The 21,521-nt window shown below is 40.2% G+C and overlaps 1 protein-coding gene across 1 annotated transcript in view; it reads right to left on the reverse strand.

Annotated features, from left to right (window-relative positions):
* Positions 1–21,521, reverse strand: part of SPTLC3 (serine palmitoyltransferase long chain base subunit 3) — a 74,762-nt gene that overhangs the window by 25,007 nt on the left and 28,234 nt on the right. Inside the window, exons 4-7 of the mRNA XM_061990476.1 lie at positions 21,281–21,429; positions 11,722–11,846; positions 10,263–10,356; positions 692–797 (exon numbers count right to left, since the gene is read on the reverse strand). Coding sequence (XP_061846460.1) covers positions 692–797; positions 10,263–10,356; positions 11,722–11,846; positions 21,281–21,429 — 474 coding nt within the window. The remainder of the gene's footprint in view (positions 1–691; positions 798–10,262; positions 10,357–11,721; positions 11,847–21,280; positions 21,430–21,521) is intronic.

The raw sequence follows: 21,521 nt of genomic DNA on the forward strand, positions 1-21,521 counted from the left end.
GACTAGGACGCTCTAATTATATGGTATTATCAATGCTGATATCTGATGGATTCTCAAAGCCACTTCTCTCATTCAAACTCCTCCAGGGACTGGGGCTACATGAAATACCACTATGTAATTCTTTGAAAGACAGTGTTTTGATTATTTTTCTTGTTAAAAGTGTGAGCCCATTAGATCCAGTCTTAATTACCAGAAATGTGCTGACATGACTCGACCTATGTTTAGCTTGTGTTTTTAGATTCCAACAGCTGGGTATGAAATGGGCATGAAGAACTTCATTAATTCTGCATACTTGTCTTTTGATCTGCCCCTGTATAACAAACAACTCCAGAAAACTCAGCTTACTCACTTAGCAAAGCTCCTCACCTACTATAGCTCCATGAATTTTATCACATCTGTGATATACACTAGCTGATGACCTGTCTTCCTCTCACATTACATTTCCCACTCCACTGTCATTTGCTAAATCAACGTTCAGAACAATTCACGGGGCCTAACTGGAGCAAATTACACCAGGGCTTGGACTGAGGTAATGGAAATCAATATTTATAAGATAAGAGAACTTCACTGTAACCTCTGATCTCATTAAGATTTCTCTCAGATACCTAGAGTTAATGTTTGTTTTACTCAATAAATCATTCTGCCCTCAGAAGCAGCGAAGAGTACTCGCATCTCTAAACGACAAACATACCTGTAAATGCCCTCCACAAGGATGATAACTTTTCTCCATGCTCTGTGGCTTCGAGGCTGCCCATATATTATTGCTTCCCTCAGCAACTTCTCAAGGCTCTGCATATCTTTATTTAAGAAAAAGGAAGAAGGAAATATATTAACCAAGATTTTTTACTGGGCACTATTTTTCCCTACAGAGAAAAAGACAACATTAAAATAATGTGCCTTGAAGACAAACATCCTTCATTAGTAGGTAAAAGCCAACAATTGATTTAATTTGCCTGAATGCAGTGTAGTGACCAGGAGAGTTACAAAAATCTTCCAGTTATGCACCTTATCTGGGAAGCCAGAAGTTATTGGCATATATTTTTATATATGGAATACATATATATTGGCATATATTTTTATTTAAAGGCAAAAGAGAAGCACTTTGCTTTAGTACCGAGACTAAGTGCCACCAGTTCTCTATATGGGTTGGTGATAGCCGTGTCTTAAAGCTGAGGTGAGTTTTCAGTTGCTTTCCAACATCACCGTAGGCTCATGAATAACATGCACTGCTTCAGCAAAAGTTTGGGTCAGGCTGCATGAAGCACATCAGGATGGCAGCAAGAGAAATCCTATCCATCTCAAGAAGGAAGAATGGAAGGTTGCTGATGGGAGAGAAATAGATAAAAGCATATGGCAATGGCACAGGCAGGCTAATTTGGTGCCAAAACGTTTGCCAGTGGTGGGATTGATACAAGGAGGTCTGGAACTGGGTAAGAAACTTGTCTACTTTCTCAGGGGCTGAGTGTGGATAATCTAATAAAATTCTTGAAGAGTTGCCACCAAAGTTTAAAAAAAACACAGAAGAGGCAAGAAAAAACACCACAGGAATAAAGGTCAGACCAAATGTGACTCTCAGTGCAGAGCTGAAATCTAAGCAGCACTCTGATACCTGCACATGGATCAATACTCTCCAGAATTAATTATTCAGGTACTTTTTAGGAACATGGATTGACATTTCAAAATGTTTTCAAAGAACACCTTAGAGAGACTTGTAATACCCCAAGGAACACTATGAATCAGCTTAAACTGTGAGTTGAGAAAATCAATGGCATTTTTTCACGATATAACCCCACTTTTTCAGCAACATAGCTTAATGCAGTTACCACAACCTTCTAAAACAGTACAAGGCTCATCTTTAAAATACAGTTATACTAACTGAAAAAAAGCCCACACCTTAGCTATATTCCTGTTGACCTATAGCTTGGTTTCCACCTGACTGGAACCAGGCCATTTGCATAGTAACTGTCCACTATGGTAGCCTGGAACATGAAAAATGGTCAGGTTATGATATGAACCCTTCATCCTGACACCTCACCTCTTGCCACTTCCATTTACTGATGTCAGTGAGTGATAAATTTCTTAGAAACACATGTGCCACTCTGCACCTTACCACGTAAGCTCTTGGCCTAGCAAGGGCTTGCTATAACTCAGAAAGTACAGCACATGCACAATAAGTTGCCCCTTCTTTCAGTGGTGCAATCTCCCACAGAGCTCAATGAGCTCCCAGATGGAAATGCTATTATGAATAATGCAATGCAGACAGCACAGTTTCCACTAGATGGCAATCAAGGAAATAAAAGTTCCCCGGTGCTTCATAAGAGGAATTTATAAACCAGCACATGCACATTTCATATAAGAGAGCTGCTCACCTTTTCTTACATTTTTGAGTAGATAATATTGAAAAACCCTTTTGAGAAATAAAGGACTCCATAAGATGACAGAAAGTTCACTCAGTCACTCAAAGTAAAATCTGGGCACCCCATTTTCTTCACAGAATTATTTCTCTACTGATGTCACTGTCATTTCAATCCTTTTGGAGCCTTTGAAACCCTCCTCACACAAGATCTTTCAAATTCAGTATTTTGTCTACATGTCAGTCCAGATTCCTTCTAGGCTTCAGGAAAGTCAATTTAGCTCTCCAAGCTAAAAGCATGGCTTGAAGATTCAGTTGATTGAACATACATCCACATGAAAGGAAAGAGGGGAGGATACAGAGAAGGGAAATGTATAGGGTTCTGTTTAATAGAGCTGTTTAAAAAAACCATACATGGGTGTGAACATCTCCTCTGTCCAGAATAGTGTGGAACATGACACTACAGACAGGGAAGAACCTCTGTGAGGGATGAGCTTTCCTGACTTTACAAATGACATGGGCCTGGTGGAGCACAGGCCAAGGACACACTATTCTGCAGGATCAGGGCTATCTCACTTTGGTTTTGATGTCTCATTCTGAAAAACATGTATGTGTGATCCATTTTTAGGCCTGTAACAGTCAACATGATTTGTTTAGGTGCAAATGAGTTTTACTGAGCTTCTTACTCTGCACTTGTAGTGACTTATTTGGAAAGGGGAAATTGGAAGGGAGAGAAAGAGAAGATGTAATGCTCTCCATGTACTTGTGCTTTAGACTTTCCAGAAGAAGGATATACTGAATGCCAGGAAAAACAGCTGTGCAATTCAAGGTGACTTCTGGATATCAAATTATTTGCCCATTAAGTACAGTTAGACTGTGAAACACTGGGACACTGAAATGATGAGTTCCAAGAGTCCATCTTGAATAACCAGTTATGGGGAAAATAACTGTCCTTCCTTGTTAGACTATCAGCAGCCCAGGCTTTCCAGTGGTAATGGCCAACAACCGGCCACCCAGGAGCTGGTGTTAAGAGTTTCACTTGAATAATTTGTCAAAACACAACCAAATCTATCCTTGTCTCACTTTCCACCTTCTCCCTATGGCATATAGTCTAGATCTGGAGAACAAAGTTTCCTAGCTGGAGACAGTGGATCTCCTGGGCCTTTTGGAATTCAATACAGGCTTGCATAATCCTTGTTTGGGATCCTTCCTAGTTACTCCAACAGCAACACCAACGCCAGGACCTGCTGGCAGGTCCAGGTGAGCCTGGCACTGGGCGGGCAGCGGTGTGTCACGTTGCCTGCAGTGCAGGTGGGACTCCAGGCTCCTGAGGGCCCCGGCCCTCTCCCAGGCACACTCAGCACCTCCTCACAGGGAGACACGGTGTCTCCACCCCTTGTCCTTACATTGCAATGCTGGGGATGTCATCACCTTTCCTCTGCGTGGGATGGAAATCTCCTGCGTGATGTCAGCTGAATCCTTTTTAATTAAAATAAGCAGACTACCACTACCCTTATCACATTCTTCTTTCCCTCGCCTTTGTTTGCCACTCTCATTTTCCATTTCTCCCATTTTGCACTCTCATGCAAGTTCATGCAGACTCTATTGCTACTTGACCCTTGTCAGCCTTCCATGCAACCACCTCTCCTTTGCTGCAGTGCAGCTGCTGCAGCACCCTCCTCCTCTTCTCTTGCTGTTCCCACACTGCTACCTGTCCTGATCACTGGCCCTTTGTGGGTGACTTGAGTGGCTAGCTCCAGTGCTGTCCCTCCCTGTAGACCCCTAAAGCAACAAAGAGAAACCACCACCAGGGTTTTGTTGACCTAAACAGTAACTGCAAGGCTGTAGAAGGTCCACATGGAATGGGGCGGTGGGACTGGTGACTGCTGCAGCCACAGTAACAGTCTGAGAGTTCTCTCTCTGCCTCTCAATAAATATATAACTCTCTGGAAGTAAAGAGCACTTGCTTAGGAAGGTTTCCTGTTCACAGGTGGCGAGTCAAACATGGCTTTCTCAAATCAGAGAGGGCAAATGCAGACACAGCATGCTAGGAGCAGGATATACCAGTCTCCTCTCTGGCAGCGTCTGTATGCGTCACATGGAAATACGTGCCAAACTGGATTAGGCTGTGGTCCATCTATCTGGTGCAATAATCTTGTCTCTGATAGTGGCCAGAGGCTTCAAGGAGGACAAAACCTTAGTGGGTAATGTGCCTTTCATCCTTCTTAATTCAGGGATCACTTACATCTTTGGGGAAAATCCCCCAAAAAACGTAAGGAACCACCTTGTACTAAGCCACTGCAAACTCTGTTTTTTCAACCAAAGACATTTTTCAACCAAAGACTCATTTTTACCTGTTCATTTACGTCTTTCAGTCCCCTCCATTTTATTTACTTGCTTGCCTAAAGACATGCACTGACAGTTTTCCACTTCATTTTCTCTCTTCTCCTTTTTTTTATTGCTAGAGGATGTATCTACACTGAAAGGTAAGGGCCTTCTGCTGCCTAAAAGTTCTTTTACTGCTAACTACAACTCCTCCAAGTAGCTATGTTTTGTCTGTAAGATGTCCTCATGTTACACATATCTGGACTCCAAAACATTAATTTGACTGAGAAACGCCAGAGTTGGATTAACAAAAATATCACAACTATCCCCCAAGCATGAAACTATATGTGATATGGAAACCTCAATAGCTCACACCTGCATGACACACTTCTGTCATCAATCACCTGGTTTGTAAGAAACCCAAAAAACCTCTTACTACTTTTACAACACTCTGAAAAGGTGTGTGAGGAGGAGCATATAGTAGAACTAGAAAGGACAAACAAATCCTAAGCCTTATACAACACCTTTTTATACAGGCTGATGTGAACAGAATTCACTTGGATATAGTTAGTAACACACTAATCTGTTCACTGAATGAACACAGACATCTGATAGCAGTGTAAGTCCCAGATCTGCTGCACCTGACACCAATATAAGACCCCCCCCCCCAAATTGCTGTGACAAAAACACTTGCTAAAATCACAGGCTGATTAATGGTTAGCTCTTTGGTTTTGTTTTTCAAGTTTTATTGGAAGGGTCAAGGGATTCTGGCTAATATTTAACCAAGATAATGGCCAGGGGGTCTAAAAAAGTGCCTTAAAATAGATGTCATTATGGAAAGATTGTCTTACAAATAAGAGCCAGTGATAATTTGGTGTCTCCATGGGCCAGGAAATAAAAACATCCTAGAGTGTGGCTCCTATATAGGTAAGGGACCTTCATGCTGCTCACCTGGGGAGGGTGGGAGAGGCTCCCTAGAGCCCAGGCCTGGTAAGGGTAACATCAGACACCTTCTGGCACAAAACTAACCAAGACCAGGCCCCTATTGCTGCAGAGGCAGTGAGATATTTTAGCCTCAAACCTTCCTCTCCTTGCATACTAGTTGTTGGACCACGCTGCTGGCTGCATTTCAAGTGTAGCAACGTAGCTCTTCTCTAGCTTCCTAAACAAATTGCTGCCTGGGACAATGGTAACTTGAATGGTGCCCACACCACAGCAAAGGAGACAAAAGACAGGTGATTTAGAGGCAGGTCAGAATGAATTTAGCCCACTCAAAACACTGCTGCATACATTTAGGACTGCTCAGGTCCTTCAAATTAACAAAAACCCAAACCCCTCCAGCCATTCCTCACAAGCAGAGGCTCCAGGGAACTGAGCTTTGCTGCTAACATCCACAAAAACTCACAAGTGCCTGGAACTGAAAAAGTCCCTTAAAGGCCAAATACGCTGTGGCATAATGGTGTGACCTTGGCAGGGTAAAGAGCAGCAGTAGTGCTAGTGAGTGCCCACAGGAAGGGAATGCCCTGCTCAGTAGTTTTTAGTTATAAGGTTGGAAAGTATTTACCTGAATTTCTTTCACATAGATAACCTGTGGGGGTGTGCCTGTGCATTTCATTCAGCCTAAGCCTGTAAACTCCTGTCTGTCTACAAGGAAGGAACTCTGTTCAGGAGGCAGGATGCACAACACATTCCTATGTCCAAATAAAAATGGACTAACAAGTCTACAGCACATTTTTGTTCTGTTATTCACCTTAAGGCTTGGAAACCTCACATCTGTGCAATGTTTTTGTCACGGAGGAGAAACATTCAGATGCCTTTTATTTTGCTTAAGAGAAGCACACAGGTCTAAATATTTCATGTGTCCTAGAAAAACAGATTATGTGTGAAAAGTGTAACACCTAGAACAGCTACTCACTGAAACAGAATTTCATTAACTTTTGCAAGAAGAATGATACATAATTAAGGTATAAGGTAGAGATTACTTCGTGGCTTATTAATGCAATAAGCATAATTATTCCCCTTTGTGTAATGACAAATAGATGCAGTATTCCAGATTATGTGTTTTGAAACAACACAGTTTAAAAGAATTAGCTACAGCCTAGCCTTTGAAAGATGAATGTGCTTCAGTAGCAAGTTTTAAACTCTCTTTTCTGCAAAATAGTTTTATCATAGAACAAAGTTTCTTATAGTTTTTCCTTTAAAAACATTTTTTCCATAATGGCAAAAAAGGGGAGGAGAGAGAGATTTACAATGCCAAGCTTGCTGGAAAGAGAGGTTACTAGCACGCACCTGTGTGTGTTTTGTGTATAACATTCAGGAAGTAGCTGGTTCAGAAAACATACCATTGCTTCACTGAATTGTTACAACTATTCCTCCTTGTTTTGATAGCCATTTATAAAAACTGCAACAAACATTCACACCTCACCTTTTCTCCCAGTGTCTCTTCTACGTGTGTGCAACCAAGGAAGTCAGAGCCAAAGTAAAGATGTTCTAAGCATTTCTATCAAGGGTACTACACAGCATTTTGAAAGAGGCTGATGTAAGCAACAAGAAGCACAGAAAAATGTCTGCTTGCTCAAGCTGCATTCAAATAGCAAAAAGGTAACTTCAAAATCTGCTGCCTCATTTGAAAAAATTATGTCTTGGGCACAAGTGCTGGTGTTGCTTGGCATCTCTTTTATTGCCTTTATTGTAGAGCAATAGTGGGTCAAACAGTGTGTGTGTATAACTTGGCACAGCTCCAAAGGAGGTGAGCCAACTCATGCCAGAAACACAACTTGGCTTCATACACACAAGTAAGCATGAAATGCATGTTAAACCCTAATCCTCTTTAGGACAGTACTTAGATTTATCCTTTGTTTCTGCATCTTGTTGGAGAATTGTTCCAACTGCTCAAAGGCCCTTGCCAAGCCTTTGACACTGTAACATCCTCCAGTTCATACTCAGAGCCAAGCTCTTGAAAGAGTCATCAATTTCTTTCTATGAAATGACACACATCAATCTCCTGTCCTTGAAAAGTGGAAATACTCTCCTTGAAGTGGTGAGTATTGCCCTTTTCTACTGGAACACAGAGGAGTATTTTAAGAAGTAAGACAAAACACATTACTACCTGGCACTGAAAGTAATGCTTATAAAGATCTTCAAGTGGTAACTCAAGGTGCAAAGTTTTCTGTTAATCCACAGGGCCAATATAGCATAAAGAACATTTCTTTTGCATCATGTAGTCTGACACAGAGAGTGGCTTAATCCCCCTGTTCCTAAGCATGACCACCACAGAACTAATACAGCACTAACAGACTGACAATTTGGGCCTGTGTGTGCGTGCCAGTACGTCTGCTATATATCCACACATTAGCAAGAAGGATAATCTGGGAGCATAGGAACACAGCTTTGATCTAACAAAGCAAATGAGCACCTGCTTAACTGAAAAGAAACCTCCCAACACAAGCTTGAAGATTAATTAAGGACACACATAACTAAATTTGCTGTACTGAGGGGTATTACACTGCTCCCTGACAGACCCACGGAGAACAAGGCCTCCTGCTTCTTTTGGGGTGAAACTGTGCATCCTGCAAAGGCAATTCTCTTGGATAATGCTTTCCACTCCCATCCCCACCCAATACACAACCCATTTTCTCCAAAGCAAATGGCATGTACATACATTTCTGCATGTGTGACTTTAAAAGCTGCTGGCTTTTGTCAACATGGATATGCTTAAAATATTCAAAAGAAAGAACTTTCTAATCATGGAACTAACATACTGAGAGAGTCTCAGTGGCTGAGAGAGAGAGAGCATGAATGTGTGAAGCTTCTCCACATGAAGTGCTCTCCAAAAGCAACTTAAGTTAAGGCTCGAGGCCTACAAAATTGTGATGACAAGAGGTGATACTCAAATTCCAAACAGTCTACATGAGTTCTCTTCATGGGTCTAAAGAGTTTCACTGTAGGTGATGCCTCAGCAATGGCACACCAGACTGACTTTGCAAACCACATCTCTAATCTAGAAAGCAGTGAGTTTTTCCAAAGCAAAGCTTCCACTAATGTTTGCAGAGACCCTTAAAGGGACTGTCTACATATTCCAGTGCTGGATTAGTGCTTTTTGGGTCAGGTTACTGTTATTTTTAAGTTCACACATCAGCTTTAATTTGTCATAAACACAAGCAGAAGCTGGTTACATATCAAGTATTTAGGAGCAAAATGAAATATTGGGAGATGGTTAGAGACTAAATTCCTTAAAGCAAGAATGGCAGCTCCAAGTGATGTCTTCCCTGCTTCCCTAGCAGTTGAGAGTAACACACTCCTCCAACTGGAATGTTCTTTGAAACACTGGGGGAAGTGACACAAGCCAGCTGGGCCGCACACAGCGTAGGTGGGTGGAGAGGCTGAGAACATTTGCATTCAGGTAGTGAGAGGTCATCCCACAAGGTGTGAGGTAAACCTAAGTTTGAATGGGATAAAGCACTGAACAAAGTAAGGAAGAGTGGAGTAGAGTAGTATAGCAACTGTGCCTAGCACATCCAGATTTGTGGAAGTGAAGCGAATTGGGGTATGCTACAGGCTAATCTAGGAATAATTACTTCTGACAAAACATTTGGGTTCAGATGATCTTTAAGTCTTAAATGGTCTTCAGAAATTGCTTCTTGCCCAAATTATGAATAGATATTAATTATAACAACACCTTATATTATAATTGTTGTGTGCTTTTCATTCCAACAGATCCTTAGGCCTTTTACAGCATATGCATAATTCATTTCTGCTCACTTCAGGGTTGCACACCACACTTAATAAAGAGAAGAGACTGTATGAGCTATTAATGAAGGTGATTCCACCTCTTTTCTCATTCCTCACCACTTCTCTAGTTTCTTAACCTCTGTTGCAATCAATGCCTGGTGGTGGCAATGTGAATTGTAAATTATAATGAGAAATATGAGGAAAGCACAAGCTCTTTGCATCAAACCCAGTCACAATGTCTGTGCCAGTAGCCACAGCAACATCAAATAAACGTTAAAGAGCATGAGTATTTTAGAAGATAATTATATGACTGCAAAGTTAATGTGTGATTTCTGTAATAAAATTATACTTCAAAGAATATTTGGTTTGATGCTTTTGATATAACCATCTGCATCTTTGGTATAGCCCCCTGGGAATTCAGGATAACTGTTTCAAAGTCACACCACATTAATGTAACTCTTGTTGCACTGAACCTGCTAGAAAGAGAAACGGGAAATAAGGAGTATGGTTTTGTAAATATGTTTGTACTACTTTGGCTATGGTGACAATAATAAAACCTTTATGACACCACAGTCATTCAGCATGTCAAAAAGATAACCATGAGGTTAAGACTCTGGATTTTGGAATTGAAGTCCAACCTGATGACTCAAATCATACACAATAGCAATTATAGCATTACACTATTAACTTTTCCCACCAGAAATCACTCAAAAATATTGGGCAGTTAATCCTTCTGTGTGGACAAAAGTATTATCTGGGAAATGACAATAAAACAAGCACTGAAAGGAAATGTTCTTCTTGCCTTTATAAGTGTGAACAACTGTCTCTGATTATTTCCAAGTTTAATACTCACTATTATGCTTGAAGATTCTAATAGTAGCACCTGAAAGCCTCGCACCAAGAACGAGAGAAGTGTGGTTCAACTCATCACTTAAAATGAGGCAGCCCTGTGGAGAAGGAGTACAATTAGCATCTGCATGAATTGGGAGGCTGTTGATGATCTTAAAGGTCTCTTCCAGCTGAAATGATTCTATGATTCTATGTGTGTCAGCATACACATGTGTCTGATACAGCATTATACCAACTAAACTGGATTGAAGATGAACTAGATTTTCTGCCACTTTTCTGAAGGTACTAGAATGCACTGCTAAGGCAGGCAGAAACTGTGGGATCGGATTCTCAGGCATTCCCAAGTGGTGCAAAGAAGTAAAATATTTCCTGCAACTGAGTAGTAGTGAAGAACCTCAGTAGAGCCTGACTTTATAGTAAAATCAAGTGCTCTTCTTCTATTATCTGTCTACAGTCTATTTTGTGTTGCAAGGAAAATGCAGTCACTGATAGTAATGTAAGGAAGAGTAACACTGAGACTGGACTGACATCAGCACTGTGAACTGTAGAAATGAAATCAGGACAGATCAATGCTTCATTGTCCTGATTTCAGCTGGGATACAGTTAATTTTCTTCCTAGTAGCTGGTATGGAACTGTGTTTTGGATTTGTGCTGAAAATGGTGTTGATAACACAGGGAATTTTGGTTATTGCTGAACAGTGCTTGCAGTCTCAAGGCCTTTTCTGCTTCTCATCTTGTCCCATCAGTGAGTAGGCTTCGGTTGCAGAAGCTGGGAGGGGGCATGGCCAGGACAGGTGACCTGAACTAACCAAAGGGCTATCCCCATATCACAGGATGTCATGCTCAATATAGAAACTGGGAGGAGTTGGCAGAAAGGCGCTGATCACTGCTTGGGCATCAGTCAGCAGGTGGTGAGCAATTGCATGTGGTATCGTCACTGGGGGGGGCTGTTGTTTTTTTCTCTCTTGGGTTTTATTTCCCCCTCTCTTCGTGTAATCTTCCCTTTCATTACTAGTATTATAATATTATTCTCATATTTGATTTCATTTTAGTTATTGACAATGTTCTTATCCTGCTGGGGGACTCTGGGTATGTGAACAAGCGGCTGCGTAGTGCTTAGTTGCTGGCTGGTGTTAAGCCACAACACCCATACATCCCACTTCCATTAAGATGGGATGCAACATTTCCTTATGTTTTAAGGAGAAGCAACTTCAATAAGAAAAGCTAAACAACTGTATCTCTCGTCTTTAAAGAGATGTTAGATATGTGTGATAGGAACACCCAGATGATGAAGGAGCATATTTAAGGTCATAAGGTCATCAGCCTTATGATTCATGCATTCCTGATATCCAGCTTTGGTCCTCAATCAAGCTTTGCCACTTAATGAATGCCCAGAATACTGCAATAGGCGTTAAAACAATTAGTAAAGGATTGTTCTATGTGTTCCTTAAGGAAGTACTCACCTTCCCAACAAGGGCTGGAATATTCATTGAGTTAGTTGCAAAGCCCATGCCGAACACCATAGCATCTTCCACACCGAGGAATTTGGCCACAAGTTTCTCTATTTCTACGTGTTTGTCCAGAGTGCCTGCAGAAATAAGCACGGTAAATCTTAAATCTCATTAATCTCTTAAATTTATTAATGCTAAGGACCTAAAGCATACAAAAGAACAGGCTACAAGTGTGTCAGGAAGCTATACGACACTGAAGTTCTAATGAAGGTTTTCCATTTCTGTCTTCTGCATGAGGGATAATGCAAGAAAAAGTGAAGTTGCAAAGCAGCTATAACTAATGCTAACAAATATTGTTGCTGTTAAGGTAGCTAAAGAGTTCCTTTGGGAAACATTTTCCTTTTTCCACAACAAAATCTTTTGACATAGTTTATTCTGAAAGGTAATTTTGTGCCTTTTTCTTCTCCTGCAATGAGACCAAACCCATCTCCTTCTTGTAGGAAATGTGGGATAAACATTTTAAGGTTTCTTGAGTTCTCTCTGGATACAAATGCAAAAACCAACGACAACAAAATTATTCCATGTATTTTTGTGTGCCTATATGTATGTGTACAAAATGCTTAATTATGATTTTGTATGGTTAGACAAATATCCTAGTTTTGGCTGAGACAGAGTTAATTTACTTCCTAGTAGCTGGTACCAGGCTGTGTTTTGAATTTAGTGTGAGAATTACACTGTTTTTGTTATTGCTAATTAGCACTCATCTTGAGTTAAGAACTTTGGAGTTTCCCATGCCCTACTAGCCAGAAGCACAAGAAGCTGGGAGGGAGCATGGCCAGGACAGCTGACCTGAACAAAGGGCTATTCCATACCATAGGACATCATGCCTTAGTATACAAACTGAAGGGAGTTAGCTGGGATGTGCAGATCACTGCTCAAGCATTGGTCAGTGGGTGGTGAGCAATTGCTTGGTGCATCATTTGTCTATCTTAGGTTTTATGTCTCTTTTTCTTGCACTCCTTTTCATCACTATTGTTACAATGTTTAAAAATTACTATTATATTTTATTTATTACACTGTTCTTCTCTCAACCCATGAGTTTTACCTTTTTTTCCTGGTTCTCCTTACCATCCCACTGGGATGGTGGAGGAGTGAGTGAACAGATGTGTGGTGCTTATTTGTTGGCTGGGGCTAAACCACGACATCAAACAAAACTGTTATCCATCTTTTTCTGCTTTGGAAGGTAAAAGCTATGCCACTCTCTGCAGTTCAGGTTAACTCTCCTCTTTCCTCCCTCTCGACCGTCAGACATAAATGACAAGGCAACACTAGAGAGCCTTCTTTGTTGCACATTACTTATTACTTATCCAATACTAGCTCTCCAAAACAAATCAGGTGCTCCAGCTATCCAACAAAAGCAGTATCTTTCCCACCCAGTTCACAATGGAGGATGACAAAATACAAAAGACAACAAATGAAAGAGTAGTGTTAAGAGATTGATATAACAAATAACTTGGAAGAGTAATGAATCATCTCAACTTGCCAGCTCTCTAGTCTTTGGTTGCCTGGCTGTGCATTGCAGGTACCAAGGCAGAAGGGACTCTTACAGGATGATCTGTGGGGAAGAAAAGAGAGTGGCCTGTGGATTCTGCCAGAGCATTTCCACTATGAATAAGGCTATAGGCAGGGAATAGAAGAAAAAAATTAGGGAAGTGAATATCCTACCTCCCTTGCACTGCACCAACTAATGTCACAATCATTTAGATAAAGGGAATCACAGCTGATGGGAACAAGAGACCTGTGCTCACTGTGATGGACAAAGGCAGAGGAATGAAGTAAAGCAGAAGCTCGGCTCAAGTGTCTCAACAAGAATTGTGAGTCAGGAAGATGATCTTACCTTCACCACAGAGCAGAGCTCATTAAAAACACCTCAAAAACCAAACCAGCAGTAATGTAGTTTTAGCAACACTACTAAAGCTCAACTGGTTACAGAGAGGTAGTGTCTTAATTACATTTTCTTGTTAAATATCCAAAGAAAGAGTGGAATTCACTTGGAAACAGAATGTGAAAAGAAGCAGTCAGGCAAGTAACTCTCCAATAGCCAGGGAGATAAGGGGCAAGGACCATGTGGCTTCTGAAAAAAGCTGGATTACATGGACAGTGAAGAACAGTGGTGCCACAATTTTGCACAGAGCCTGCCTAGGTTCTGCTACATCTGAGCCAACTGCCACACAGCTTCAAATGTCTCCTTGTATCACACAATGTCTGAGCTGGCTTATCTGCGGCTCTGTACTCTGGTAGGTTGCATAACATGACACAGAAAATTTGGCTCTGCAGAACCCTCCAGTAGATGTGAGCTGACTCTGTATGCAGCTCTTGGGAGGATAGCTTCTTTTTATGTCTATGTATCCCAAGACACACAAGGGTATGTGCTGTCTCTGCACACAGCTGCCCAGCTCCATGAAATACAAAACCAGTGTTTCAGAGTTGAGCTGCACACTGTAACACTACTGGGGTGGAGTTAAATTGCTTTTTGGGGTTGCATCATGTTTTCTCTTTTTACAAACATGAAAAGCCTGACTCACTACAGATTATTTTGTTCAAGTATCTATTAGATGAACCAGAAAGGAACAGCACATTTTTAACCTATTTTTGTCAGTTTTGAGATGGTGAAGAATGAAACATTCTGAAAGTGATTGATTGCTACTTACTATTTACTAATCCTAACAGTGAATGCAGATGATCCTGCATATTACTATTGCCTACAAATCCTAGAATACAAATTGGAATCAATATGAGTTTGGTTTGCAAAACCAAAACCTGAACAACAAGGGTTTGCAAAATGAATCCTACTTTTGAATGACTTTAATTGAAGTGGCAATATTGAAAGTGGTAGGTGAGGCGTTGCAGAAGCAATACAATACATATCAGTTCTGACAGTGAGAGGTTCATGACAGCAAGATACATTGACTAGGGCATATCAGCTTCCATTTTCACAGGTTTCAAATATAAAGGGCATTTATTTAATAAGTTATGCAATTGTTTAACCAGATCAGAAGATTTCTCCACTATGGGTCAGTCCCTGGACACTATATAAATTGCACTGAGTATATCAATGCTCTCCACTGGAGGAAACAAGGGGTCAGATATGTGGCACTGGAATGAGGTTTGGCCACTAACATTCACAGCTGGTCTCAACAACCACTCCAACAAGCATAAACAGCACTACCAGACAGATGCAAATTTGATACAAAGGAACTTCCACTGTCTGTTACATCTCAAGGTACATAAGAAAAGGCAGTAATTACACTAGTCTTCATTAAATACAACCTTAGCAGTGTCAAGTCAGGTTATCATGACCCTTAAAATGTGTTGTGCTGGATTTACATCAACATCACGATCTAGTGAATGAAAAGCACTATACTAGATATCTTTTTATTAATACACTGTATGCACAGATACCTTCTCTGCTTGTCCTACACACAGACATTAGAATTTTTCCACCTTACTCTACCTGCTCTGAATTTTATGCTGACTACAGCTTGGTTTGACCTGAGAAATGAGGCTACAACTAACTACTCACAGATGTATGCCATCCTGCCAGGAAAGATTTAAGACAAAAAGGAAAAAAGAAAGTTACCTGCAGCTTTAAGAGACAAAATGGAATTCTTTCTTTTGAAAATGATCTCCCCCTGCTTGTGATTCTGTGGAAACGATTTCTCCCTGCTTACCAGCTATATGCAATAGAATACAGCAGGTGTTACTGTGTTTTAAGTTTATATAGGTGTTACAGAAAGTAAAATTGAAGATCTTATCACAAGTGGACTTTCACAATGTTAGCCACCTCCACAGATTCCCACACTTTTCAAAGCAAACCCCTTCATTTCCAATATCTCATGACCTAGTTCCCTCCATTAACTTATCACCGTACTCTGGCAACGGGGAACACGAAATACACTGTGCCTCTCTGCAGGCTTTCATAGCCTTGCCTGTGCTCTTGGGTTGAAAGTCACTGTCAGCCTGTTAGACAGATCAAGCTTGAAAATGCACTTCCCATAATCCACACTGTTCATTATTCATTATTTTTGACACTTTCAGTTTGGACAGAGTGGTTTAGGCCCTTGGCGAGTGTGTCCAATAGTATTTTGGGTTCTTATATGCTAATGATATGTACTGGCTAAAGAGACAACACTGGCAACAGTTCTGAGACCCAAATATGACAGTAAAAAACTGCCTTGCTTCAAGGTAAATAAAAGCTGGAGGAGTAAACTGAGATAAGCAGCAAGTCATTGAAAGAAAAAGATAAGATTCCCATAAAAGTCACTTCCACATATGAATAGCAGCCAGGAATCCTATGGATCACTGATGTGACTCACCAAGGTGAGTAAGAAGCATTACTCCAGGGAAATGACAGTTTGTCAGAGGTATCCTTAGGAGAGTGGAGAACAGAACAAAACTTAGAAACTTCTCCATCACATTTTAAACTTAAGGTCACAACCTCCTTCTGGGAAGATATTTGTCACAGACAGAAAAATATTACTGAAACACATACACACCTTTAAAAGCAAGACTGGATGAGTTATTACTAGGAAGATGAAAAAAACACAGACATAGAAAGTGTATTATTTATATACATCGTTCTACAGAACTGGATGGTGCAGCTGGTATCACTGTCCTACAGAGCCCACTACAAAAGCAAAACCTAAACCTGTAAAACAATAAATATTGAGGGAAAGAGGAACACCACTGTTATGCAATTGCCTCATTTAACACTAGGTGTGCATAAGAGAGTCCTCAAAGAAGTGGGTTATGAGGAAGCATTTGAAAGAAAGAGAATGCTCAAACTATCTTAATTCTACCAAATGATGGGGCTTTCATATCACAAAGATACTGCAGTTGTTACACACACAATGACGTACCTGTGTAATTTACTCATTGTGAGAAAAGAGTAGATTCATTTTAGCAGAACTTCCAGGTTAAATCAGATCCAGTTTTGTTTGCTTTTTTGCTTTATAAGAACAAAAGCCTAAAATTTACAGTTTAAATCAGCTTTTTAATGTCAAAGTCTGGAAGGCAGTGTCTTAAGTTTCTAAGTAATTGCTTCTATGTAGATAACATTATATATTTTTGAGATATTTTAGGTTTTAAACAGGTCATACAACCCTGAGTTACTCCTGATGTTTTCAGTTCCACCTGCCAGAAGATGGACTGTCCAGAGTTTAAAGATGCTTTGCCAAGCACACTTTTGCAGTGGTGAAATACCAGGAACAAACTTGACCCTTTGATCATAATTTGGATCTGTTATTTCTGAGAAGGTAGACACAAAGTTGATTTATGTCAGTAGGAGATGACAAAGAACAAAAATTCCTCTTGTGAACTGTTTCCTAATTTACAACATAACCGATCAGAAAGCAGCCAAGATTATGAAATATATATATACACACACACACAAATTATCACTTATGTGGCTGTATTTCTTCTTAAGCTCCTATTGGAAAGCTGTAGCTCTTTATCTCTTCCTCCTAACTGAAAAATGGATGCTGTATTTTTGTGTACAGTACTGAGTTTAAAATGAGCCCTGGCTCTGACTGAAGCTTTGATGTGGTATAAAACAAAGAATAGTCAAATAACTATTTTGACCTTCTTGAAATGCTGCTAGAAATTCATATGAGGTCTTAAAACCTAATGGAAGGAAGTGAAGGGGATAAAGCTATAGCTTCATAGTTGGCACAGGTTTTCAGATCACATTCAGATATTTAAAAATCCTCAAACAAACACAAAGCCCTGCAACTGAAAGATAAGTTGAGTGTTAAAAGGCAGTCTCCGAACCACGACCATGCCAGAGTGAATCACCCTGCAAGTGTTTTGTGCAGGCTCCATCTTGTCCTTTGGTCCAAGACATAATCACAGGAGAAGGGTTTCAAATGGCAGGAATCCTGCTTGGCTGCTTAAATAGCACTAATGATACATTTGCTCCTATTACTCATGTATATTATCTCCATAAGGACTAGTGGTGAGTTAGATAAATAGAGCACTGGAACTACAATGTGACAGCCCAGTCACTGCTCTGGTGCTCAGCCCAGGAACCTTTAATGCAGGATAATCTCCCTTATTGTTAAGAAATATAACATTACTGACTTTATTATCTGCAATCAGCAAGCAGGACACTGTTAAATGATCATTTCCGTATTTTTCCCTTCATAATTTCAAGTTACGATGCTTAGAAAAAAGGTGACTGCAAACACCATGGGATGGGCTCAGAAAAAAGGCTTGTGAACCTGTCTAAACAGTAGCAAACTCCCACTCTAGCCATTGAAATACATTGATTTGCATGGCAAAAGGGACTTCATGTTCGAGTTGTTCTTTCTGCTATCCAAAAGGAATACATGTGATTTCTAATTTCTTTAGATTCCTATGTGTTTGTATTTTTATCAAGACAAAAAATGATGCTTTTGAGAGAATGATTAAAATAAATAAAACATAGTATAGAGATTTTTTGGGGGTAGCTTACATGAAACACTCTAACATTCTGAGTACTCCAGTTGCTTCAATAGCTGGTTTCCAGTTACCTAAATCCTTCAACATTTAAAAATTATTGTCTCAGACCCAACATTTATTCCTGGAAAACAAGACTTTCTGCTCTTTCATGTCCCAACTAGTTTCTTGATTTACAATGAAGTAGCCAAAGAAATTTTAAGAATTGGAATTGGCTTGTTCTGCACCCACAGGGCAGATTGCTACTGACAAAGCTGTTTTAATTTGAATTCCATTCATGGTCAGTTTTGTCAGATATGGCAGGCACAGATCTCTTCCTTAACATCTCACTCAGTTAATGCAACATCTTTTCTCCTGGCTTCAGTAAGTTTAACCTTGCCCTTCTCAGATGTGCTCAGAATGCTCTTACCACTCTAAGTGAAAGGTCTTACCACTCTTCCCAGCCTGTCCCTCTGACCAAGATGGTCCTCCCGTTCTACATCCCCATCTGCTCCAAAGTTTTCCAAAGGTTCTTTCTTATGCTTAATTTTTTGCTGCCAAAATCCTTCAGGGACTCTTTCCATTCCATGTACCATCCAGAACTGAAAAGTCTTTCACCTCTAAGCAGACCATGATATCACTGCTTTTTGCCTTCTGCTTACCATCTGCAAACTACCACTTTCACATATTCACTTCAGCTACTGCTCTCAGAAGACAATTCCCAAGCATATGTGCAACTCTTTCTTATTGATCTTGTGTCTTCTTTTAATGTCTTTTAATCTTTGTGTCCTCAGAAACACTGAAAACAACCAGGTTACTGTTTCATTAGTTCCTTACATGCTACTTCTAGTCTAAGTACTATCCAACTTCATAAAAATATGAATAAGTGTATGTTCCTGACTCAAGATGAAACTGAAAGATAATATGCTAGTCCACAAATGCAACAATTACTGTACAGCAATGGCCATTGGCATATAAGCAATACTATAAATTACTAAACAAGCAACAATATAAAACAATGCTTAACAACTAGTATTAAATGCATCATGTCTCTTTGCCCAGAATCCTTCACCTGACAGTGGTCTTGTATCGATGTCTGGGGAACAATGAAAGATAAACATATATATAGAGTAGAAAGCCAGATCCTGATTTCAGCATAAGGACATCCTGAATCAGAAATAGTTTTGGTATTTCTAGTAACTATCAATGATCTCTCATCTGTAGAATACAACAGAGTGTAAAGTTTTAGCATCTGTAGCCTTCTTTGCAATGGAATCCTCAGGTCTGCTACCGTGAATAGTCTGAATCAAGTTCATGGGACTATTTGTTGTGAAAGCAATCAGAACTAATCTAAAACTTTGCTCAATCTGTCAAGTACTGCACAGGAGTTCTGATGAAGAGAAAGTCCTAGAAATCTGTATACATTGCTCTCAAAATAGACTAGGTGAAGTTTGGGGCTTTTTTTTTTGAGAGTAAGTCAGTGATGTGTGTCTGTCACATACAAATTTCTGCAACAGAAAAAGAATGAAGAACACCAGACATTCTTTGACATGCTACAAACAATTCGAAATGTTCTCAGACAAAACAGAATCCAAGAGAAATGGACACAGAGTAACCTTCCTTCAGTACTGTAGATGACTGGTAATGGTGGCCACTTCCAAGCAATTCAATCAGTGTTAATCAAGCAATTTCAAATTGTGTTAAACAATCTGTCATCTCCAAAAGGAAAGTAGGGTCAATGTCTAAACCCTTTGGATGGTGTCACTGACATATTTATTAATGGCAAATCAAACCATGATGACAAGATAAGAAACATGACAAAGTCTGCATTACTTTTTGACTGGCAATGAGATTTCAAATAAAAATCCCAACTGAAATGCATTATTTGTGTTTCTATGGCTTACACTTCTCTTGGGGCAGGGACAGGCAGCATAGTTGCCTGTAAAAGGTGTGCCCAGGTGGAGGACCTCCTGCAGCAGGTGACTGAGCTGCAGGAGGTGGTCAGCAGGCTGCATAACACCAGAGAGGCTGAGGAGGAGTTCCAAGCACTGTCTGCACTGGATCCACAGCCCACGGCCAAGCAGCCAAAATCCCCCCAGTCAGCACATAGGGAAAGGAGGTAGACCAAAAATGAAGAAGGAAAGCTTGCAATGGCAGCACCATGCAGAGGAAGAGATTTCCCCTGAAGCCTGAGGTACCCTTGCAGAACCTCTTCACTGCTCTGCAGGCTGAAGAGGAAAGATCAGTCATATGAGGAGAGATGCTGGAGCTGAGTATGGCAGCCTACATATAGATATAGAAGCAGCCTACAGAGAGTGGAAGCAAGGACAGATAGCTTGGAAGGAATACAGAGAAAGTGTCCGAGCAGCCAGGGGTCAAATTAGGAAAGCTAAAGCCTTGATGTAATTAAATTTGGCCACAGGTGTCAAGGGCAACATGAAAAGCTTCTTTAGGTATGTCATTGATAAATGGAAAACTAGGGAAATGTAGGTCCTCTCTGGAAGAAAATGGGAGACCTGGTTACCCAGGACATGGAGAAGGATGGGGTACTCAATGACTTTTTTGCCTGTCTTCACTAGCAAGTGCTCGAGCCACACCACCCAAGTCATAGACAAATCAAACCAAAAAAGTCAGACGGAGCCTTCCTGAATTTGTTCCTTAGAAGCATGCTAGAAATTTCTATGCTGTGCCTGTTAATGTCTTGTGAAATATAATATATTCTTAGAACACGGGACTAAAACAAAAGAACACTTTCTCACTAGTCTGAACACTTTGTATGTGGTAACTGATACAAATCTGCGATACAACTAAATCTGCCCTAGAACAATTCTGAGAGTCTCAATGTTTAGTTTACTGCTTTTAAAAATTAAGCCTGTTACTTCCAGCATTGAAAACCCCGGGGCACTACATGACACATTTGGTTTTGCTTTTACAAAAAATCCTTATGTGACAAGGAATAAAACACAGCAGTTTTAACAGTGAAACAAGTAATTGTTGATGTGACTAAAGTTTGCTAAGCATTCAATTCCTTCAAGATATCTGTAAGGAAAACAATATCATTACAGAAACTCTGGTGGCCATCTAGCTGTTTACTCACCCATTTCCTGCCTGGTACTGCAGATTCCTGTCCCATATTTTTCTAACTCTATGGTCACAGTTTTCAAAGCATTAACATCCGTTTCTGCAAAGCCGAGGTAGTTATAAGAACCCATATTGATTACATTCTTGATAGTCCTTCCTGTAAGCCTATAATTAAAGCAAATTTTAAAGAATTGTGTGACTTCCCCTCAAACCACAAACAAAAAAAGTAAAGAAAAACACCCCAAATTTTCCCACCA

This window comes from Colius striatus, chromosome 2, assembly GCF_028858725.1.
Source record: "Colius striatus isolate bColStr4 chromosome 2, bColStr4.1.hap1, whole genome shotgun sequence".
In the NCBI taxonomy this organism is placed as follows: Eukaryota; Metazoa; Chordata; class Aves; order Coliiformes; family Coliidae; genus Colius; species Colius striatus.